This window comes from Lissotriton vulgaris, chromosome 6, assembly GCF_964263255.1.
Source record: "Lissotriton vulgaris chromosome 6, aLisVul1.2, whole genome shotgun sequence".
In the NCBI taxonomy this organism is placed as follows: Eukaryota; Metazoa; Chordata; class Amphibia; order Caudata; family Salamandridae; genus Lissotriton; species Lissotriton vulgaris.
The window spans coordinates 1,332,895,057-1,332,920,422 of NC_141694.1; the positions used below are offsets into that span (position 1 = coordinate 1,332,895,057).

A 25,366-nucleotide genomic window follows, 5' to 3' on the forward strand; every position below is an offset into this window, starting at 1 on the left:
AGCAGCTGATTTTTCTAAGAAAACGAATGAACGACGAAAGGCATTTCTCTCAATGCGACCTCAGCTACGTCAGTTAGACATCAAGTATGGTTTTTTGAACCTGCGCGCTTCCGTATTACTAGAAATGGAGAATCCAAGGACTTTTATGATCCAGAACTTCTATAGAAATTTCTAGAGGGTTTCAAACCTCAGGTCATGGAAACTCAGCCCTCACATCATGACCAGTCTTAACCATCTTCTTCCTTTTCCTTGCAACTGCCGGTGCACAGTCAACAAGTCTCTAGTAACTCTAGGCAACGGGGTAGAGATTTGAATAGAGCCAATCGTTCCCAAGAAGAGAAAAACTCAGCTTTACAATCTGTCTCTACACTTACAAATGAACTGCAGAGAGACAAATCTAGATCACCTCTTAAAACTCCTTCAGATGCAGACTGAACAATTCATTGTTATTTAAATACCTATTTATATGCTTAGATATAGCTATTACTATATCTTATATTCACCCTTGGTCTCTCTTCATTAATATTACTACTAGAATGAATTTGTTTGCCTCTTCATGTTGTTATATTTATACATTGTTAGATGAATTATAGTCAGCATTACTCTTCTGATGTAAGATGCTCAACTGCCTGTTATCAAATTGGTTTTTGCATACTTACATATAGTTCATAGCAAATCTCATATGTATTCTTCGTTCTCATTTCACTATTAGAGGAACTGGAATTACTTTATCTATATATGCATTTTTTAACATTCACATATTGTTCAGTGACAGTACAGTACAGTTGTTTTTTCCTTTTCTTTATCTGTCCGAAGTCTATATTTATGCTTGCTTTCTCATCATATGGTAGCATATTACGTCGCTTTTTTCATTGTAGTACACAATTTTAATATGTATTTCTCTATTTCTAGCTCGGATATTAAATACTAATATGTTCTGAATCTTTTACGTCCTTTTACTTACAAGTGCTTATATTATAAATAACTCAGATTTCATTATAAGTCACTGTTAACTGAACCCCTTTTAATTCTGTCATCATATATTGTATTTTCCCCATATTATATTCCTATCATTTTTATTATACTAAAGTTTTTGTTTGTTGCTATCAATTTTACAGGCTCTGACACAATACTATAGGACATATATTGGACTATAGTCATTTTAGTATTGGTTGCTTGATTACTAGTTATCACATTCTCAATCTGTCCTCCTCACTCTTATACCGTCTCCTATCGTATCTATATCTTTTTGTCAACCTGTCTTAATGGACTCCCTAGCTCACACTGTCACCTATTCTGTTGATCTTTAACTTCTTCTTCTCTCCAATGGGGTCCTATCCCACAGTGGTGCTCTAGTGCGCCCAGACCCGCGGTTCACAGTCTAGGTTTCCCAACTTTCTTGATATCCTATTCTCTCATTTACTTCTTCTAATTTCCCTATCCCCTACGTTCCCCCCCCCCCTTTTTATACTTCTACTTCCAAACAAACAGCATCTGCTTCATTTCTACTTTAATATTAACAGAACTCTATTTCGCTCGATCTTTTTTTTCTCTTTACAGTTGTCCTTTTCTTTTTCTTATATCTTCCTCTCCATCGTTTTTTGAATTTTTTATTCTTTAAGTTTTTGCTCCTGCGCCTTTTTTTTCTCTCTTAATAGCCAGAGTTACCCTCCTCCCATCCTGCCCTATTCACTTTCCCTTTTTCTTATTCTTTCTTATTGTTTGTTTATCATATTCATTATTTCTGTCTTTTGAGCATATTTCATTATGACTCATACTCATCCTTTATCTGTTATTACATGAAATGTGCATGGTCTCACCCATTACATTAAAAGGAAGAAAGTTCTTTCTTATTTACAGTCCAAACATGTGGACATAGTTTTATTGCAAGAAACGCACCTTAATGAGATTGAATATAACAAACTCAGTAGAGATTGGGTTGGGAAGGTAATTCATAGCAGCATACACAAAAATGACCCTACCAATACTAACCCTGTCTGTAAATGTGGGGTGACTAATCTTATCCGGAGATCACTCACCATTACGATTTCTAAGACATGGTCAGAACCTGATGGTTGCTATGTCTTCGCTAAATTACGTATTGAGAATTCTTCAATTTATCTTGGATCAATCTCTGCTCCGATTAGCACTAAAAAACACTTTTTCCTACAACTGAGTTGTCTTCTTACAGAAATTATTGCCTCACAATATCTCATTGGTGGGGACTGGAATTTGGTACAAGATCCTATCTTAGACAAAACGGGTCAGTTTGACAGGGTTAATGCAGCAGATAGGACCATTTTAAAAGATATACTTTCTGATAATGGTTTGGTTGACCATTGGCATCTCAGCCACCCACACGATAAGGAATATACATTCTTTTCTTCCTTACATGGCACATTCTCCCTTCTAGACTATTTTCTTCTATCTCACAAAGCGGTTCAATTAGTCACAGATTATAACATTCTAGAAGCTGCATTATCTGATCATTCTCCTGTTCTTCCTGCTCTAAATTTAGGCTTATCTAAACCGGGACGCAAACCATGGCGAATGAGCTTACAGAAATATAGGACACCCGGGGTTAAACATCTTTTACAATCTCATCTCCAAGATTATCTCACTATCAATCAGGACTCTGTCACGTCTAAGAGAACAGATTGAACGGCAGCAAAAGCCACCATTAGAGGACAGTTAATGCGAGATGCTGCTCTCATTAATAAGAAAAATATTGCAGAACAAGCAGAATTAGAACGAGACATTCAGCATTATTCTCAATTGTATCTATCCAACCCTAATTTACAAAATCGCAAACTATTGGAGCAAGCACGCATGTCCCTTAATAGTCTCTTTACATCTAAGGCTGAGTATGCTTTGCAAAGAATGAACGGGACACTACAAACAAGGGGAAAAAGCTGGCCGATTATTAGCTGCACAATTACGTCAAAGAGAAGCCTCTACGGCTATTCCACTTATTAGGTCGACTCAAGGTGAAATACTCACCAGGCCTCAGGAAATAGTTAATGAATTCGCCTCCTTTTATCAATCTCTATATACTCTAAATATTCAACTTGATCTACATAAGATGTCATCTTTTCTAGCGGCGGTAAATCTTCCGCGGCTCTTTGATGTTGGCAGAGTCTTGCTTGAAGGTAATATCACAAGAGATTACATTTCTTCGGCTATCACTGCTCTGCCCTACCATAAAGCTCCTGGGGAGGACGGTTTCCCCGTGAACTGTATAGATGGACTGGTCAGAATATGATTGATATTTTGCATGCTGCATTTCTCGAGGCTGATAAAGAATCTTCTTTAGGTCCCCTTTCTAATAAAGCAATTATAGCTGTTTTACCCAAACCTGGCAAAGACCCCCTTTTATGTAGAAGCTATCGTCCTATTTCCTTATTGAATTGTGATATTAAGATTTTAGCTAGTATCTTAGCGTCCCGTCTCCGTAAAGTACTACCCTCCTTGATACATAATTACCAAGTGGGTTTTGTCCCGGATCGATCCTCCCGAAATCATCTTCGTACGCTGCTCACAGGCTATGGTCTGCTAAACATCTTCCAGAAGAAGCCTTGGCCCTTTCTCTTGATGCTGAGAAAGCGTTTAACCGCATCAAGTGGGAATATCTCTTTACAATAATGCACAGATTTGGATTGGGCGACCAATTTATTAATAAAGTGCGTTTATTATATGATAACCCATCACCTCAAGTCAATTGTGTTGGGTTTTTACCTACCCCATTTCCAATCCAAAGAGGTACACGCCAGGGTTTCCCACTATCCCCCCTTCTTTTTCTCTCAGCAATGGAACCTCTCGCTACTGCACTTCGACAATCTGATGATGTTACAGGTGTCCCCCTTCCAATTGGGCATTATAAAATTTACTTATATGCAGATGACATTCTTCTTACTCTTACCAATCTCCCTCGATCTCTCCCAGCCCTTCTCCAAATTATTAATGATTTTTCCTCCAAATAAATTGGGATAAAAGTGAAGCGTTACCTATTTCAGTTGACACTACGAAATCAGCAATTTATGGATTCCCTTTTCACTGGCAATCTTCACATCTTTAATATCTAGGAATTTTGATCAATAGAGGTTTGGAAAATATGGCTGTGGATAACTTAGCTCCTTTATTTTCTCAAATGCAGAGGGATTTTGATAAGTGGAAAGCTCTAGGATTATCTTTATGGGGTAGAGTTCAAGCTATCAAGATGGTTACTTTACCAAGATTAATGTATGTTTTAGGCATGCTCCCCCTCCAAATTCCTTTAGCTACCCTTAGATCAATTGATTCCAAGATTAAGCTCTTTATTTGGGGCTCAGCTAAACCACTTCTTGCTGCTGCCAAACTAAAGGCTCACCAGTTATACAGTGGTATGGGCCTTCCATCCATTGAACATTATTCCCTTGTCTTACACATTTCTCAACTCTTATTTCCTGCCAAAATCTAAAGACATGCCACTATGGGTATCAGTTGAACGTCATCTCCTATCTCAGGTCCCAGGACTATCTCTTTTATATGGTAGTGAGACTAGTTCTTCTGATCCTAAAAACCCGATCTTATCATCTTTGCATAGATCTTGGCAGAGGGGTCATCGCATATTAAGTTCAAATCCGCAAATTCATATTAAAGCTCCCATATGGAATAACTCAGCCATTCGTATCAATGGTCATACTTTATCCTGGCCTGTATGGCAAGAAGCTGGTATTTATTGCCCAAATCAACTTCTCCATGATGGAGATTTTAAAACTTTCTCCCAACTTTGTGAGGAGTTCAATCTTCCAATACAACATTCCTCTAAATAAATTCAACTTCAACAATGTCTGAAGAAACACTTGGGATCCCCCCTTGGTTGCTTCAGATTTCTCCAATATTATCTTATCTGCAAATATGGGGGAAGTTTAAGGGTGTGACCTCTGGTCTTTATCACCTTAGCAGCTATGGAATGTCCAGCTCCAGTGCTGAACGTTCCATTGCGCAGGTGCAGTTGGAACGTCCAACGGCCGACGGCAGCACTCCCGAGGTAGTGGTGCCGTCGGCCGTTGGAATAGGCGCAGCACTTAAGGTGTTAAAAACCTCTTTGCTACCTCTTTTTTTCGCAACCTCTTTCTCATAATCTTCGGACTAAATGGCAGTCCCGCTTATAGCTGAATGGGATCACATTCTGGAGGGGTTGCACAAAGGTGTTTGTGAAGCGTGACTTGAATTCTGCATCTTTACAATTCTTCATGATTGGCACAGGTCACCGGTTAAACTACATAAAGCGGGTTTACTATCGCATACCAATTGCTGGAGATGCTTCAATCCTGGTTGTGATATAGTCCATTTCATTTGCGAATGTCCACACACCAGCTCTTTTTGGACCTTCGTTGGCAAACTCTGAACTCTACAGTGGCATTAATTTTACCACTTACACCTTCTACCATTACTTTACATGACTTCCGTAGTTTTCCAAAACTTTCTAAGCCACAGATTCGTCTTCTTCACACTGCATTGGCTACAGCCAAAATTTGCATTTTGCGCCATTGGAAGTCTCCATCTGTTCCTTCTCAGGAAGAATGGTTGGTGGCAATGATGCAGACGGCCTTACAGGAGCGCACAATCTACAATCTTCAGGACCAAGATGAAATTTTTCTTTAAACTTAGTCTCACTTTTTGGAAACTAAAATGGATGACGATCCTAACCCAACTCTCTCTTCTAATGTAAATAATTTACCTACTTAATTTACTATCCCATATTCTTCTCCTTTCCTATTTCATTTTCCCCACCCTGTATCTTTCCATCCCTCTGTTACTCTGGCGCTGTTTTGCTTTATTTACCCTCTCTTCTTTTCTACGCTTTTTACTTTTCATATCCTCTTTTCACCCTCCTCTGAGCTTGTGTAGCTTCATTCTTTCAATTTTGTTATATCTATTAAGCCATTCTTTTTACCTACATATAAGATATATTCATACGTTTTTATATTGTCATTTACTATAACAGATTATAGAATATGTACTATTGATCTCTTTTCTTGTCTATTAATACGTAAACATTTAATAATTTATTTATTCATATTTCACTATTTTACAAATAATGATTTCTTAATTATCTCATTTACATTATTTCTACGTTTTTATTTCTCATCATATTCTTAGTTTCTATTTGTCACGGTTCTAATATTTTATGAAATCGATATTTACTATGTATTTTATTGTACAAATCAATAAAAAATGTCAACACAAAAAAAGAACAGTAATTGGTTCACAGCATTTACTGTTACTCCCAAATAACCTTGTTCTAGTTGCTCCTTGGCACAAGTTATAGTTTGTGCGTATTCTAAATATGTTGAGGTCTTGGTGCAGTATTTTGTCACTGCAGAATATGACTTGATGACAAAGTTACACAAGACCATGATCACTTTCTATTCTGAGATGGAGAGGCTGGACTGTGAGGGAGTATACTCTAGCTAGAGCTATCTTTCTTCTCCATCATGGATTTTTCTCTTGCCTCACAAGTTGGCATAATGAAATACCAAGTATTAAAAATACACTTGGGGGGGGCCGCGGGAGTTAAACTGCGGCTCCAGGCTACGCAACATACTATATAGGAAGTAGGAGACAAGGCAGGTAAACTCCTCCTGGCCTAGTTGGATAAAAGGGAAAGAGCACAGAGGACGATTGCTCACCTCCGCACCCCGACCGGCAAGGTAGTTACTACCCCTGGAGATATTGTTGATACTTTGGCTGATTATTTCGAACAAGTCTATACTGCTAACTCTCGCATGACAACAGAGGAGGCGCAAACTTATAGTAAAGATATCCGAATGCTGGCCCTGTCAGAGGAAGAGGCCGTACTCCTAGAGCGGACTTTATGACAAAGTCCTCTCAGCCGTTCACTCCCTACAGTCGGGGAAAGCTGTAGGGCCGAATGGGATCCCCATTGAACTTTATAAGCGTACATCTGACCTTACGGCACCGCACCTCCTGACAATGTTCTTAGATAGCTTGGAATCAGGGGAATTGCCACGTGACCAACGAATAGCTACCATAGTTACAGTGCTGAAACCTGGCAATCCCCAGATGAATGCTCATCATACCGTCCTATATCCTTACTTAACGCAGAAACCAAGATCCTGGCTAAAATGATTGCCACTCGACTGACCCCACATCTAGAGACGCTGATGCACCGGGACCAATCCGGGTTTATGCCTAATAGAAACACAGCTCTCAACCTGAGAAGAGTCCATGCAGTAATGGCACGAATGTCATGTTTCCAAGAACCAGCGGTCATCCTTTCTTTGGATGCTCGGATGGCATTCGACATGGTGGAATGGCCCTATTTGTTCGCGGTCCTCCGACATCTCGGCTTCGGACCCAAATTTTGTGCATGGGTGAAACTACTATACTCACAGCCCCTAGCACATGCCGTGGCCAGCGGCCATATCTCAAGGGACTTCCTGCTGGGTCGGGGTACGCGCCAGGGCTGCCCACTGTCTCCATTACTCTTTGCGTTGGCATTAGAGCCGCTGGCGGCCTGGATTCGATGGGACCCCATGATTAGGGGGCTGCACTGGACTGCAACGTGGGAAGACCGCATATCTCTCTATGCAGATGATATACTTCTATATTTGACCTCCCCCAGGCGATCTATCCTAGTGCTTCTAATTATTTGTGAAATTTTCAGGCGGGCGTCCGGAAATAATATCAACTGGTCCAAGTCGGTCTTGTTCATTCTTAAAGGACCGCCCCCACTGCTCCCGGTGGATTGTCCTATAAGGGTTACAGAAGAGTCCTCCAAGTATTTGGGTGTATAGGTGGCGCCTAGTCCGAGTGCTTTCTTCCTTCTAAATGTGAAACCTCTCCTGGAACGATTCCGTAATGATGTGAAACATTGGCATACACTGCCCCTGACCCTATTAGGTAAAGCGGCCTTGTATAAAATTATGACATTCTCCCAACTACTATATGTCCTGGAGAATACCCTGTTCCCTGTCCCCCCAAAGTATTTCAAAACGATAGATGCATTGGTATCAGGCCTTCTTTGGAATAATAAACCAGCGCACATATCACGTAGCAAGTTAATTAGGGGCTGGTATGACAGGGGCATCGCCCTCCCGGATATCCAACTTTATTACTGGGCGGCCCAATTAAAAATAATAAATCAACGGTTACACACACCCCAAACAGAACCAGCATTCCAGGCGGACAGGTATGAGTTGGGAGAGGCAGGAATACTCGCCGCACTGTATGATAAGAGAGGCACCTCTTCCCTCCTTGGCCCAACAGCACACACAGTGGGCCTTTGGTGTGGAGCGCAGACTCGTCTCCAGTGTAGGGACACCATTACACAAATGACCTCGCTCTGGTCCTCACGACGGCTGGGCAGACTTCACAATAGTAAAGGTTTCAAAGCGTGGGATCTAATAGGTATCTCCACGGTAGAAGACCTATGGTAGAAGAGGGCTGTGTTGTCATTTAAACCGTTGCAAACCCAATATGACTTACCACCCTTGGAAAAATTCAGATACTTGCGGATTAGTCTTGCCTTAGGGTTGGTTATTCCACCGGATACGGATGTACCAGAATCCACCCCACTAGAAGACAGACTACTTACAGAACACATGCCCAAGAAAGCAACCTCCTTCGTCTATCGTAAATTGGTTAATAACTTGCAGGACCCCACACATAAACTAATGGACAGTTGGCCCACTGATCTGGGGGAGATTGATGAAGCAGATTGGCAGACCGCGCTATCCTCCCCGCGGGAGGTGGCCATACCTTCCAGACTCTGGTACAACTGAAAATATTGCATTGAGTATACTACACTAGGGGCACCTTGCACACTATAGGGAGAGCCACACACCGCTTTTGTCTAAGGAGTTGCGGGGAGGAAGGAACATTCTTCCACACCATATGGCAGTGCCCCCAGGTAGCAGCCTACTGGGCTAAGGTCATGAGGACAATGTCCCAGGTAGTAAAGGAATCTGTCGTCTCAGAACCACAACGCTGTTTATTGAATATCTGGGAACCTAACGATCTCGCTCACTCTGCCCAGGACTGGGTAACACTGGGTACAATGTACGCTAAACGAAATATAGCCAAATATTGGGGATCTGGGGAGGTGCCCGCACTCGTAGACTGGTGCAAAGATTTAGACGCTGCAATGTTGATGGAGAGAGCAGTGTACTTACACCGGTGATGCCCTCGAAAGTGGGACAAAATTTGGAATGCCTGGAACGAATATAGGGGATATACCTGTGAACCACCAAGGCAAAATGAACAGAGTGACACTGATTGGGGGGGGGGGAGGGGGAGGGGGGTCGGGTTGGGGAGGAGTGTGGACCTTGAATGATGTACCAAAGGAATATTTTGTCGACTATCGTAATTTTCTGCACCATGTATTGACTTTTTTATCTGTTGATCAACCTTGACCTATGTACGCACCTTATGATTGACTTATGCCCTACTGCTGTTATTCATAATAATACAAATATATATATTTTTTAAATACACTTTGGGGAGAACGCTGTGGTATAAATTGCTTGCTAGCAAAATGGTAAAGCATAGGTTCTCCAAAGCAAGCCATCATACAAAGAAAATTACCATCAAAACTGAATTAAGTAGACATCTTTAGGAAACTTTACTATTTGTTGGTCTATATCCTGTTCTTGAATTTGTCAAGAGTTTGAGGTGCTTTGTGTATTTGTTTAGTAAAGCCTTTTTGTGTGATTCACTCCGGCAGTACACAGAGAGCTCTTAATGGATTTTAAGTTCTATCTACTGGGACCTTAAATTTGAGGTACTATGAGGGCCAACTTGGGTATAAAATGAGACCTTGAGGCGACGTATCAGTGTGCCATTAAAGGCTTAAAACTGGACTTCACCTGGCATGAATGAGCCTTCTCACTAGATTTCACCTGACTTCTCCTGCAGAGCTAACATGGGGCTTCTTTCCCTGAGATGCCATACCTGGCCTTACACCAGGTTTTGCCCAAGTTGCACATGGGAGTTCACCACTGGTCTAGCTGTAGGACCACTTCTGTGCCTACTACTGAAGCATAGTATGTTGAATTGTTTATTCCTTCCCTCACGTGCATCCTACAATGGTCCTGCCTCTAGGCTTGCCTGGGGTACTCTCACCATCTACTCTGATCCATACATGCAGTTCTACCAATTTAAGTGCTAGGCTATTGCATTTGCTGCAATCCTAACACAGATCTATCCTATAGATTTTTATAAAGCTGGCAAGGAAGCAGGTTACCCACCAGCATAAAAAACAAGCAAATTGTGGTGTTTACTTTCCTTCTCATCTGTAGTTGGCTCGAGGCTATTAGCCCTGTGCGAGCCTTCTAGGGGAATGGGGGAATGCGGCAGCATTCTTCACAATGAGCCTGATGAAGAGGAGCTGGAAGAGAGAGTTGAAATAACTTACTCTGCTTGTTGCCCCATCTTTAAGCAAGCCTGCCCAGTCACAGGGGCTGTCTGACACTGGACAGTCCCAGCAGCCGATCAGCTGCTGTTAAAGTGCACCCAGCCAATGGAAATCTGTGGGTTAGCAATGTTTTCCTTTTTCTCCATGGTCCGGTGATTATTTACTTTGTGGTCCTAACTAATCTGGCTGCTCGTGCTCCTGTGTAGGACTTGGTTACCCATGTGATCTGTAATGACCAGGTGTCCGTGCACTTTTCGGAGGGCTATTGTGTATTTAGTGACATTTAAAATGTGGACAGTCCTCAGATATGTAGGGCTAAGAAATAAAGTTTTTCACTCGTGCGAGTTTCCTTTTTCACTTTAGGCCAGAGGATCTGACAATGGCAGAGGTGAGTGAAGTATATGGGTCATCTGGAGATTTGATTGCGGCAAGAAAAGGACGGAAGGGAAAGGTGAAAAGGATGCGTGTGACTGCAAGGGGCTTGTAATGGAAAGAGAGGCAGATGGGGAGAGAAGGATCACAAAGGAAGGCAAATTATTTAAAGTGGACCATGGTAACTGTTGACAGAAATTTGTCTGTTGCCAAGTACTGTCATGTGAATTAAGTTCCAATAAAGACGTCACAAGTGCAGAGTTTTGATTGCCATTTTTTTAGTAACATGATCATTATGATCATTCTAAAACCTGAAAAATTAGATCTGTTCGATTATTAACTTATCAAGTTCTGCGGCGGGGATTCCAATGTAGAATCTGGGGCACCCATTACTGGCTGGTCCTCAAGGTTCCTCTGTTTTGGAACAGGTTTAATGCATTTCACCGCAGGGGCAGAGTCTAGTGAGGGTTGTGTAGCTAGTGCTGTATCTTCTGAGTCGCCTATATCAACATTTGTTGATAGGGATACCCCAGTCTTTCTATGTAAGCAATGGCTTTGCACCTCCAAGTAAGGGTTGCCTTACAGGTGTCTGCGATAGTTCCAATATGCCCATATTGAGAGATAATAGTCTTTTGGCTAGTTTGATTTCCTTATCGATGACCCTTACTGCCTGCTTAATGAAACCATCCAAAATGGAGTTTTGGGAAGTATTCAGCTTAGTTGCCCCCAACTTGCGCTTTTTCATTATATTAAAATAGAACTGCTATGGTAGTGCGAAGAAAAATAATGGGAGGCTCAAGGTCACCGATCCAGAGCTTCACAGGGCCAAGATAAGTCAAACGAAAGTCAAAGACCAAATCAAAGGCACAGTCAAAGCAATTTGCAAACCTATTTCAGCTTGGAATTTACTGCACCTTATGTATGATAAACAAGCTGAAACCCATGCTGTACCTTATATAACTACTTGGCTACAATCTTACAGCTCAACTTAGTGCATCCACTCGTGCCACCACCTTTAACCATTCCCCCGCAGAGCCACACTTGCCCTGTCACACGCCCCTACTCCTAACACCAGAGGAGTCAGACTCAGTGGAGGTGCATCAATGGTCCGGGCTGGCAGTACTCGTGGTGCTCGATAGGGTGCTCATGGGGGTGGGGGAGCAACAAGCCCACTGAGAGTAAGTGGAAATACTAGGCAATCTGAGAGGCAACTCATGTACAGGCAAATGTGGCAACTTTAAAGAGTACAGAGGAGAGGGGTGGTCAGCAATCCGTGAGGGAAAAATCCGTTTTGACCCCAATAACCATGTAGCCCTGCTGTCTAAGAGCCTCTATTTCCTATTCCATAACCTCGTGAACAAATGAAGTATTAATTCTTCTCTAACCGCCCATACTTCTACTCTACTGCCCATACTTTTTTTTACAATCAACATATATAACTGTAAAAACCTTCTGGAATAGAGTTTGACAAGTCTGAATTCATATTTTAAGCCTGTTAGGTTCCGGGAGAAGTTTTGGAATAAAAAAATATTGGATATCTTCCACTCCAGCCACCGTCTCTGGGTAGTGGTGTGATGAAAGTGCTTCTGCTATTTTACCAGCTGTATACACAGTAATCGCATATCTTTGTATCCTCATTGCACACTCCACAACCAACAACAACTGACCCACAATCATATTTTTCTGTTTTCAAAACACTGTTAGTTGAAATGTATCTTCTTCACCGTGGTGGGCTTTTAGTCTTATTCTTTAGGGATCATCCTTGGGGGACCTCCACTCTTTTCAGCTGCTTTCGGAGTACAGTGATGAAATCTTATACTGCGTTTTCCAATGATGCACCTATCCAGTTTGTGTGAGGGAATCTGCTGGTTCTTCCCTTCACGTCTGTGGTAGATACTTACACTATTGCTTCCTACGCTGTACCTAGTCTGTTCTTCTTGACAGACTTCCAGAAACCGTTTTCCCTACACAAAATATACATTTATTACAATGGCCAATGGTTGTTTTCTAATGTTCTCACTGTCACAAATGTACAGCTGTTCCTTGTTCTGGTTGCATTTGTTAATTTGCTCTGCAGTCGTGGTTATTGTTGGGCTAGCAAGTTTAGGCAATTCGGTTTTACATTTGTCATTCCATTGACATGAGTGCTTACTGCTGTACTATTGAAATGTGCAAAAAGTAGGAAATAAACTAAACTATCACCCCAGGAATGGAAGATGCATTCAGTGTAAGTTCAAAATAAAATACATAATAATGTGGATAAATACTCTTGTTTAGAAAATCATCACAACTAACTAGCTGATATTTTACATTTGACGATCTGTAATGGATTCTGTTCTTACGTTTAATTTGTTTTTGGCACACGTCTTAACGGTAGGGTTATAACACCCAGATACTTTATAATAATATTTAGAAATGGGTTTGTTAATTTTCTGTGATTTTTGATGTGACAAATTAGCAACATTTTGACTGCTTTCAAACCAATATTTATTTTGAAATGTTTACAACCTTATGAATAAAATGTTTTTTCTATTTATTTTTCTTTAAAACGTTTAACATTGAAATACTCTAGTGTTAAGGTCTTCCATTTCGTTTTTTGCAGGTATTAATGGGTAGAGTGCCTGATAGAGGTGGAAGACCAAATGAGATTGAAGCTCCACCTCCTGAGATGCCACCCTGGCAAAAGAGGCCAGAAGGACCACAACAGCAAGGCGGTGGAAGAGGAGGAGGTGGTGGAAGAGGCAGCTATGATCAGTCCTATGGTGGACGTGGAAGTTATGATCATGGAGGTGGACGTGGTAGCAGTGGAGGAAGCAACCGTGGCAGCTATGATCATGGAGGTCGAGGTGGAGGGAGAGGAAGTAAAGTACAAGGAGGTTGGACTGATGGTGGTGGAAGTGGTTATCAAGACGCTAGCCACCAAACTGGGGGCTATCATGGAGGTGGGGGTGGGGGTGGTGGAGGCTATCAAGGAGGAGGTTACCAAGGAGCAGGCTATCAAGGAGGAGGTTATCAAGGAGGTGGCTATGGTGGATATCAACCCACCTCTTACTCTGGAAGTGGTTACCAAGGTGGAGGATACCAGCAAGACAACCGATATCAAGACAACAGTCACCAAAATGACAGAGGAGGTGGCCGTGGAGGAAACCGTGGTGACCGTGGTGACCGTGGTGACCGCGGTGGTCGTGGTGGCCGTAGTGCACGTGGAGGCCAAGGAGGTAGCTGGGGAAGAGGAAGCCAAAACTATAATCAAGGTGGTCAGTTTGAGCAACATTTTCAACATGGAGGCTATCAGTATAATCAATCTGGCTTTGGACAAGGAAGAAATTATACTAGCTGAGGCTACTATAACTTAAATGTCAGCAGAGCTCAGTTAATAGAGACCCACGGTTCAGCAATTGCCCAAAAGTGCTTTAAAATACGTACGTGTGTATGTGTGTAACAGGCTTGCACCCATTGTGGTGACACCACTGTTCAAGAATACAGAATGAATGTCTTTCTAAAAAAAGAATCAATTTAACTTATAACGTTATTAAGAAATGTGTATTACGTGGAATATTTTTCACCATAATGCTGTTCGACTGAACCCTCAATAATTTTTATACTTTGGATTTATATAAACAGTCAACAAAATATGATTTGTTTCTGGGTTGATCACTCAGATTACTTCTTTAGGATTTCCTCTGCTTTCCTAAACATTTAGGAACGATTAGTAATAAAGACTCCCATTTTGAGAAAATGATTTAAAAAAGGCAGCATTGACAACCAATTTATTAAAGTGGTTACCATTATCTAATATAATTTTTATGTTCCTTGTGGTATCTTTTTTGCCGATATTTGACACTTTCTGAAGCACAATTGTGTTGCTCCTTCATAGAGGTTTTCTGTGTTTTTATTTTTAGTTATTGGTAACTGGAGTGTGTGCACATTTAAAATAAATTTCACAGTTGCAAACTGAAAATTCAGTCTGTCTCTATTAGTTGAGCTCTTCTGTAAATCTTACATTATATAGCCCTGCCTTTCACTTACTGAGATGTACCGCCAAGTTATTTCCGGAAAGTCCAAGGATGATATACTCTGAAAATGGTGAATGAGAAAAAGAGGTAAGAAAAAGCTAAGTGAAAAGCATCTAGCATATAGATTTTCAGATAAGCATAGCTATTCAAACCTTTTCCCGTGTTATGAAATAATTTTTTTACTTGAAGTCAGCTAAGGAGAAGCGGTGAAATCTATGAACAGTATGTTACTTTGTGCAGGAATTATTACCACTATTTCAACAAATAAAGAGCCGTTTAGTGTTTTATTATTTTTGCGAGGATGTTTGTTTTTTTCTGAGAAATGCACTACTTTCCAGGCGTACCCTGGAGGCCCTACATTATTGCTGCAGATAACAAAGCCTGGCTGAGTATTCTTTCCTGAATGTTACATGATACCTTTTTAGGGAATAAGCGCAAGATGAAGATTTATTTGATGTACATAAATAAGCATTGTGAAGCTGTGAACGAAATTGGCTGAAGGTGCGCAGTTGTATGAACGCTGAGCAATAAAATATCTGTTCTCCAGGTAGTTTGCTTTGTTTTTTTTCCTTTTATCTTTACTTTGCCTATATTGTAATAACTAGTCATTACAGTAAAGATAAAATAATGTCATTGGAGTGTTAAATGAAAAAGATTATTTATACCATTGTTCTAAAAAGTATTTTGTTTATTCCATTGCATAGCCCTTAAGTATCACAGCGGAGTTTGTAATCCTATAACTGATACTTTGAATGAAATTGTCTTGACATATATTTTTCTGAGGTTCACACAGTATTGATAAAACTGGTAGCAAGGCTACCCAAAATACTTCGTCGGGGGTACACAAACTGCCATGGGATCGATGGTTGCATGGAGAATGTGTCCCTGTCTGGTTGTGTGATGTTGGTCCTCAACAGGCCAAACGATGATGTAACAAAGAAAACGTTCATTACATCAATACAAGGCTCTTGCAAATCTCTGTGTAATTCTGACCCGTAGAGAAAGTCCGCTCTGGTATCACAAACTCATTGGCCAAACAGAATGCTACAAAGACATTAAGGCACCATGAAAAGGTAGAAGGAAATCATCTGGTGTGTAGATGCAGTTAATGCAAATGAATGTTAGTTTGATTAGCTGCGTGTCCCATAAAAGAGCGCAGCTATGAGTTCTGCATACCTGGGAGAGGAGCAGGTAATTTGTCTCAGAGGCTGCACATAGGAGTACGTATCAGGAAAAGTCTGCAAAGATGGAGCTTCTCCCTTACAGCTACGTTTATAGACCAATCATTATGTAAAGACCCAATAAAAGAAGGGAGGTGAGAGAAAGACGGTTGATGAACTCGGCAACATTTACAGGGGTAATCTTGATAGCTCTTAAAACAATGGAGACAAGCTGGGCTTCTTCTGCCGCAACTTTTTATAGAATGCTTTGATTGTCCCCCACTCACTTTGGAAATCTTCAGTACATTTAGCATAGCATAGACATGCACTTAGTACAGCAATAACTATACCCATCCATCTCATTGTGTCTGCCATGCATCTAGTGATGCGGAGAGGCTAAACGCCAGTGTTCTACCATGGATAGTTTTCTTTGTCATGTATTTTCTCACTACGAGTTTCAGCCCATAAGACCTTCTCTCAAAGGGCACAAAGAGAAAGCAGTATTCCCTCTAACAACCACTCCTTTTTATTTCTGTCTGCCACCACACCTGAATACCCTGCTAAAAGGTTTAAAAGATGTCATTAGACCATTTAAAAACAGTTCCCTGAAGAAAATATTTTGGATGGTCCTCATGAATAATGTATTGATTGCTTCTATCTCAAGTACATTACAGTGGATTGGGGCATTTTTCATTCCTTTTCCAGCAAACTGTTAATGTACTAAAAAAAAAGCCTGGTATTTTCTCTTGAAGAGTAATTGTCTCATTTCTGTGGAGAAGAGTTTGCTATAACTGCCCCTCTGGTAGTCTAAAAAAACACAGAAGAGAAAATATGTGGGATTCTGTTATGGATGAATACAAGTGTGAAGTGTTCTTGCCTTGACCTGGTTATCCTGGAAATCATGCCTTCCCATTCCTAAAAGCCACCTTTCGCATAGAAGGCCTATATTTACAACAAATGTGCCTAAACCCTGCTTCCCTAATTAAACAACCTGCTACCTCATCGACAACCTGAGGACTGATCCTCCATACCTTACAGATTGCATGGGTCCAGTGGCAAACGCTACTTCCTTGTCAGCAATCCTCTATCAGCAAACTCCAGACTAATGGTATCCTCTTCAACAAGACCCTCCTCCACCAATGTTGCGTTGATTGTCAAGAAATCTATTTTGCCCACCTTGTCAACAAGACATTTGTCGAAAGCAGTAGCATCATCATATTATCATATTAATCTTTATTCGATGATGCAATATAATCATAAAAGAAAAACAAATTACAAACTGGTAAGGCCACAATACAAAAATATATATCTGATTAAAAACAGTATAATAACAATATTAATAAATACTAGAAATGCTCCAACATACTACTCCCATACAGCGCAAAGATTTTCATTACATTATTAAGAGTTTCTAGTCTTATTCCAATATAAGGTGCCTTTCAAAAAAAGAGGAGACAGCCAGCATTACTACATGAGCAGTAATAGCTTTAAATATAAAAAACAGGATGAAACTGTCAAAATCCCGTCAATTTTATGGCAGGAATTAAATACTTGTGTCGTAAAAACTCAAAAACAGCACTAGATGCTCCTAAGTCTGGTGTGAGCAACCATCACAGTGGCACACCTTGATCGTGTTTGGGTCAAACTGTCGGGGGGGGGGCAAATAGATGACTAAATGGACCCCACCCGAACTTTAGTCAGAAGTGATCTTTCCCACGGGTGGGTAACTTTGAGGAGATGAGGTTCAGGGCCCGTCCCAGTTTGGAGGGACTGAAGCAATCTAGCGGTCAGTCTTTTGAGCGCTCCAAATTCCTACGTTCCTTTACATACTCTAAAAACGGATTCCCAATTACTCTTCTATCCCTCTTACTGAGGAGATATGGTTTATAAAATTGATCGGGGCAGCCCAAGGAGCGGGCAACTGACTCCGCAAAACTCAGCCATGGAATTCTGAGACCGTCGTCACACCTTCCCCGTTTAATCCTGTGCGATCTCCAGACCACACACAGATCCACAATAGTACAGGAGCCAGCTAATCCTCTACATACTCAAAGCCCAATTCTTCATGTACAAATAAGGACAAGCTATTGGGAGGCAAACCTTGCAGCCCCTCACAGAAACGATTCTCCTCTTGCTATAAAGCCTTACCATTGCGAAATCCCCACATAGCTGCACCTTAAAAAAGTACAGGTAGGCATTTCATTTTATAGATGTGCAAGAGTGGTGGCATGGGTTTGTTACCAATCTGTTTGGAAAATCTAAAAAGGGCACTTCAGGCTTAAGAAAAGCAGGAACACCTTTTTGATAAACATGTGGGCCAGTTCAAGTAATCAAAATTAACCCCCAAATAAGGGTAATCAGGCACCCTAGTGACTCGATTACCTTTAATAACAATAGTTCTAGTGTTTTTCCTCCCACATACCATATAGTGTGTTTTACTGCTGTTCACCTCCAGCTCCAAAACCCCTCCATAAAGTTGACAAAAAGGTCAACAAGCATTTTTAGCCGATTTGCCGTTTGGGCCATCAGCACTGCGTCATCCACGTAGAGTAAGGAAGGTACTGGAATTTATTTTATCTTGGCCATATCTTTCTCATGTGCGACTAAATTAGTGTTCAGACCATTGATGTAAAGGAGAAAAAGCAGTGATGCCAGTATACATCACTATCTAACCCCATGCGAAAGTGAAAAAGAGTCAGAACATTCCCCACCGATGCCGTATCTTACTGACAAATTTGCATCTGAGTGCAGTGCCCTTAAAAATTGATCAAACAGAAAATTTGACCATACTTTTGACCTAATCACCCAGTGAAATGCGCAACTCTGGTCCAAAAACGCAAGGTAAATAGCCCCTTACTTAGCAAATATATATTTCCCTATTATGAGATTGAGGTTGAAGCACTGATCCATAGTACCTTTTCCTTCTTGAGACCCCTACTGGAGTGAACAAAGAATATTTATGTGATTGCGCCCACAATTCAACACGCTGAAATATGATGCGGCCTACCATTTTCACTACAGAATTAAGCAAAGAGATGGGTCTATAACATGTAGGATCTTGTCTGTTTCCCTTTTTAAAAACTGTTACAATAACTGCCGCTTTCCAAGACAAAGGGAGAGCAATCTAAACAACATCATTCATGACATTTGTTAGAATGGGGGACCAAAAATGGGGCTCGACTTTATAAAGATCCACCAGTATTCGACCTGGGCCAGGAGCTTTATTAGACTGGCTAGCCTGTATTTCCTCATAGATCTCATCCAGGTCAAACCTGACCTCCAACGGATAGAGATCAATACTCTCATCCAATGCCGAAAGGGCATCTAAACCAGGAGCATAAATCTTTTTAAAATGGGATTCCCATTGCTTTGGTTTTATAGTGGAGCCAGTATCTGGAGTGGTCAAGGTTGGTTGCCTGCTATTAACAATGGCCCCAAAACCACTTGAATCCTGAGAATCACAAGTAAACATCAATCGCTCCCAAGAAGCCTCTTTGAGCTCCACTTTTTGCTTCTTAATTGCCTGTTTCTAACCCTTCCTTGCCACTATTATGGCCTTGTGGTTACAAGGCCTTGCGTTAAGGGCCTCCCAGAGTTGGTTGTTGGTCACTCTACTGGTTTTATCAAACCAGCCATGTTGTACGGCTTGGCCCCGGTCTGCCAGTTCCCTCATAATAGTATTAGTAGAAACATTCAGTTGAAAAAAGGCCTCCAGGATCACTACAGGTGGAAAGTCGATGGCTTACAAATGTTCATCAGTAAGTTTTAGTTTGGATCGGACAACAACCTCAAATAGGGTTGGGATAGGATGGTTACGCCATCGAAGGCTTTTACCCTCACCTTTGGTCGTTATACCTGTCAAACCTGGGGCAGTATCTGGGCTGAAACCTGAGGGAGCCGTCACCCTAATTTCAATTGTTTATGATCACTAAATACAGAATTGTTTACAGCTCCTGGGCTCACAAAACTCAAAAGACCTTGATATAAAGACATAATCAATCATCATTCCTTTCCCCCACCCAACAAATATGGGTAAATCCTTCTTCAAACTACCTCCCCAGACATCACGTTACACAGGCCGTCATGGCCAAGGGCTTCATTTAACACCTGAAGCTCCCCTCCCCTCCCCCTCCGTCTGAAATTAATGTGGTAAGAGGGAAATATCCAACTCTAAAAGTATTGCCTCCATTTTGATATGAACCTAACTTGGCATTAAAGTCCATGTCCAAAATAACATTAAAAACCTTTAGATATGCAAAGGACCTGGCTTCTAAAATTGATAATACTTGAAATAATACTTTGATCTGACAACCAAGCTCCCTAACTGAGTTATAAAATTGTACCAAAAAATGCGAGTCCTCTAAGATCACCCATAAGATCTGAATCCTGGCATGACAAAAGAGAATGGGGCTTTAGCTGTTTAGAAATACAGATCAAAATGGACAGATCTCCTGGCGCACTGTGGCCAGGAGAAGGGATTGCTGCTACATTATAACTCGCATACCCATCCTACACTACTGGCTCCCCGGCCCAAGTGTCCTGCAGCACATGAACATCAAACGGAGTAGCGAATTTAAGCCATTCCGGGTCATGTATTTTATCCCTTATCCTTGCAACATTCCAACTAAGGATACTAAGTGTCGCTTTCATATCGTTTGAAACTAGAGGCTCATTTGACCCTGCCGGTGATAGCCTGAGAACTGTCCCTAAACCTTATCAGTTGAGGATCAGGGGGACACAGTCAATCATTCTGATCCAAACTGGCTAAGGCAGAAAGCCCCATTTGCAGTATGAACCGCAAACTGATGCAAACCATGGTACCCCTTGGTATCCATAGGTAAGGAGTTCAATTGCAAATGGCAATTAAAAAAAACCAAAGAGGAATGCTAATTTCTGTTTTAAAGAAGTCTTTGTGAAAACAGCAACATCAATAAGCAGCCACTAGCCCTTATCTTTTACGGGGTCCCTAGTAATACGAGTTTGCCTGATAGGTGTAACCTCAGACCTCTGTCTACATATTATAAGAAAAAGATATATGTGATGGGGTGCAGGCAGTAGTAACATTAGAAACTTATTGACTTACTCCCTGCCAAACGATTTAGCAAAGTTTCACTTATTTATGCATAAGAATTTTTTTTTAGACCTGTTGATCAAGGTCTTTGAAAGAATTGTTTCTTTCAAGACTTCAGAAGTAAGCTACATAAAAATGCTTCAAAGTATATCCATTCAGGAACATGCCTGGAAAAATGTTTCTCTGGCTATGAAAATACACTTCTTTAACTGCTGATGTTGTTGCAAGTATTGGGTTGGGACATGTACATATACCTTCCTGTTGTACATAATTGGGCAGAATTACGATCAACTTGGTTTCTATGAGTGTTGATCACAGGTTTTCCAAAACACTTCAATACCATGCTTTATTCTTAATATATAGAAGGAATGCATGTAGACAATTGGAAACGCAATCCCTATGAAACCTACTGCAGTTTAAGCATTGAGTGTTTTTACCATTTTATGGCACTAGATCGCTCTATTTCTTGATGGGAGTCCTCAGAACCAAACCAATATTTTGCATAATGGTAAACTGACATCTCGTTATATGATAAATGCAGCTTCGGAACTAAAGTGTACTGATCTTGAGGTGAGAGGGCTGACTCTGCAGTACTTCATTCAGTCCTAAAATCAAAGTGAAACTTTATATATGCGATTTGGTGTTGAAGCCCTCTGTGGAAAGCACATTGATGATACTTCCCATATCATCTAGTCGGGCACCAAAACATTGAGTCCCTAAACCCTCTTGCTGTCTAGGAGAGTGGTCATTTTGTGAAGTGAGCGCAAGAAACTTGTTTTAGCTGTATATACATTTTCGTCATTGCTCCTATTTGATAATGGAAAAAACAAGGGTGATTACCATTAGTACTTGCTGATAAAGAAATAATGTGGAGATGAAGATATATTGTGGGCCCGGGTGCTCTCAACATATTTTTAAAACACAGTCCTTCAGAGTTGTGATGATAAAAGGCATAATTCTTAGAGCAAATGCGGACAGGGGTGTCCCCCAGGCTTTGGTGCTCCTGGATCGGTCAACCATAACATCTTGTTGAACTGTGTCGAACAGGCAGGCTTACGTGGTCCTGCACTCAACTTGATTAAATCCTTTCTTGCAGGCAGAACTCAAGCAGTAAGACTTGGAGCTTTCACTGCCTTCAAGCTTACCACCACATGCGGGGTCCCACAGGGCTCATCCCTGTCCCCACTGTTGTTCAATCTTTACCTCAGGCCCCTGATTCATTCGTTAAAACATAAAAAAAATTCTATTTTCAATTACTCCGACGACCTTCAGCTCGTCTTTCCATTGGACTCCCCTGACTCTGCCGTTAAATTTCAAACGATTATGCTTCACATTCAGCGCTGGATGGATCTTAACCACTTGAAAGTCAACCCGGGCAAGACGGAATTAGTGTTGCCTGGGAAGAGTGAGATCTTCTTGGGCCCGCACTGCTGGCCGACCGAACTTGGATTCCCCCTACTCCCTCCCCCTCGGTGAAAAGCCTAGGGGTCACCATCAATGCAGATCTCTCGCTTAGAGGACAAGTGGGAGGAGTAGTCTCCACCAGCTTTTTCCAACTGCGTAAAATTAGGAAGATCGCCCATTTGCTGACCCACTCAGCCCTCATACAGGTGGTGATAGCTCTGGTTCTCTCACGTCTGGATTTCTCAAACTCTATCTACCTCGGTCTGCATTTGTTTTTACTCAAACTCCTACAAATAGTACAGAACCAGGCTGCAAGATTAATCTACAAACAGCCTAAATGGCAATCTGCCAGACCTGGGCTGTTAAAATTCCACTGGCTACCCCATGGCCCAACGGGCAGCTTTTAAGACAGGGTGCTTAGCCTTTAAGGCCTTGCACTGTAAGAGTCCTAAATTCATCAGCAGCATGATCGTAAAGCATGTTCCTCATCGAAGCTTACGGTCAGCTCTCGTACATTGCCCCTAAATTCTGTAGCTCCCTACCTCTGGCAATCAGGAGCTGCAGCAACCTCTTGCGGTTCAGAAAGGCTCTTAAAACCTGGTTGATTGAGCAAGTCTATGCATAGTTCGAACTTCGGCGACACTACACAAGTTCAGCGCCATAAAACCTCCTGGTGACGTGCGCTCTAGAAGTTTCAGTTAACATAACCTAACATAATTCTTCGGAATTATGAAGAAGGTCTCAAAAGACCCCCCTCTACTGAGAGCATCATCATTTTCTATGGCACAAGATAAAACTTTCAAAATAAATAAATAAATGACCACCCTCATGAATTATGGCTGCTACTGTTTGTCTTCAATTCAGAGATGATATTTTTCAGCATACAGGGTCTCTGTGTTATCTCGATTATAAGCTGTTCATATTTTTTCTAGGAAGGGAAGTCACATTTATTATCGCAGCGCAAGAATTCCCATTATGAGCTTGCATGAACGCACTACAGATCGATAGGTCCATACGTGGGCTGGAGTGTTGACCCCTCCTGAACATTTGAGTTGAGTATTCCTATTTTATTTTTAGGTCTCGCGTGCGAACGCAGCACATGCGCTGCTTCGCCTGCAAGCTCTATTGTCTTCGCTTTCTTTCCCGAAGGGAGACAAACCATGCGCGCACGCGCCGGCGGACAGGCGATGTGCACGTGCATGGCGTCTCCCACCACCACGCCTTGATTTATTACGGCTTGGCCCCTCGCTCCCTCTCTACGCGCACGCTGGTTGCCTGCTCGCAGTTCATCCAGTGACCAGTGCTTGCTCAGAACTGCATGATGCTTTGTGTATAGCCTGTGGGGTGGGGGGTCGAGTCAGCATTCCCGGTTAAGTTAGTATGTTGTGGCATTCTGTTACAATAAAGAAAGATCCATAGTCTGTAGATGTAGTTCAGGATCATAACTTTATTTCTTCTTCAGATCCATGAGATAGAGTAGAGACCCCACCAGGAGCAGTTCCACTGCTCAGCCCCTCATGCCAACTGACAACTCCTTACTGTCCAACCATCCCAACATTCCAATGACATCATCAAGGGCCAAACAGTAGATCAGGGGTAAGCATAGGGAGGATGCACAAGAGAAGTTACATTACAACACATTCCTTATGAGCATTGCAGATAACAAACTGGCAAAATTAATGCTCAAAGCCTTCGTTTGTTATGGCAGTGCGTGGAGCGCGATGACGTCATTGCGGGAAGGGTGGTCTCTGAGCTTCCGAAAGTGCGTCACCAATACTGGGCATTTAAAGGGAGAGGTGAGTGAGGGTCTGTGGTCGTGCTTTAGTGGTAAAGTTAGTGCTGGAATTGGATTGCGAAGCGGGCCAGCCTGTGCTGGGCTGCACCGGTGCCTGGGACTGGGTTGCGTCGGTTGTTTCCTAGAATGGTTAATGGGCTTGTTTTGCATTGCAACGCTGCAGCTGGTCTGGGTTAACAGTGCTAGTTGGTCCAGTTTCATTGCAGCATTTGAATGGCCCTTCTGCAGCGTTACCCGCTCAACTGCTGGGCTGGGTGCCAGTTCTGAACGATGACACAGCTAGCAGGACACACCTGTGAGGCTGTAGGGAGTAAATAGTATGGACGTGGGGGGTGAAGGGATTGAGAATGTCTAGTAAGACTTGGTTTAGGGCATGGTCTGAAAAGTGAACCGTTTTATTTGTAGCCTTAGAATATACAAGCAGAAGCCATGCAGGACTTGTCAATTATGCATTTGCAAAGTCTATAACCAGTATTACGTTTTGTTTTCTTGTGTAATCTATATGGTGTAATATTAATTATATATAATACGTTCAATCGTATTGTTCCAACTGTCCAGCCTTTGCATCTGTGCCCCACTTCCCCTTGCACCGACATGCCTGTATTGGGATATTCACAGGACTGCCCCCACTAGTGCGACATCCACAAACTTCCAAATAGTTGTGCAAGTTTTTCGATCTGAACCAAATCAGTAGTGGGGTCTGGGGTTACTACAGCCACATCATCTACATTTGCAAATACTCTGTTCCATCTACATATGCAAATACTCTGTTCTACCTGGTTCTGAGATCTAGATTCCATACATAGACTCCCCTCCGACTTTGCTTAAAAAGGGTCAATATACAGTGCATATAATAAAGGGGAGCAGGGACATACCTGCCTTGTTCCCCATGAAATATGTATAATCTCAGATTCCAGACCTATTGCTCGAACTCTGGCGATCGGAGATTTATATAGTGCTTTAATCGTCCCTATGAATCCCTTCCCATTCCAGAACTGACCACAGATACCTCCAAGCAACGTGATTGAATGCCTTTTCCGCATCTAATAAAATCAGCCCCAGAGGGATTTTATGGATTTCAGCCAAGTCAAATAACGTAATCACTCTCCTAATGTGGTCTTCTATACC

General features: G+C 41.7%; 1 protein-coding gene across 1 annotated transcript in view; it reads left to right on the plus strand.

Moving 5' to 3' along the window:
• TSLIG3A (tRNA splicing ligase complex subunit 3A) overlaps positions 1–15,358 on the plus strand; it is a 343,839-nt gene extending 328,481 nt beyond the window's left edge. Inside the window, exon 8 of the mRNA XM_086927472.1 lies at positions 13,395–15,358. Within this exon, the coding sequence (XP_086783598.1) occupies positions 13,395–14,132 (738 nt within the window). The 3' untranslated portion in view covers positions 14,133–15,358. The remainder of the gene's footprint in view (positions 1–13,394) is intronic.
• Positions 15,359–25,366: the final 10,008 nt, after the last annotated feature.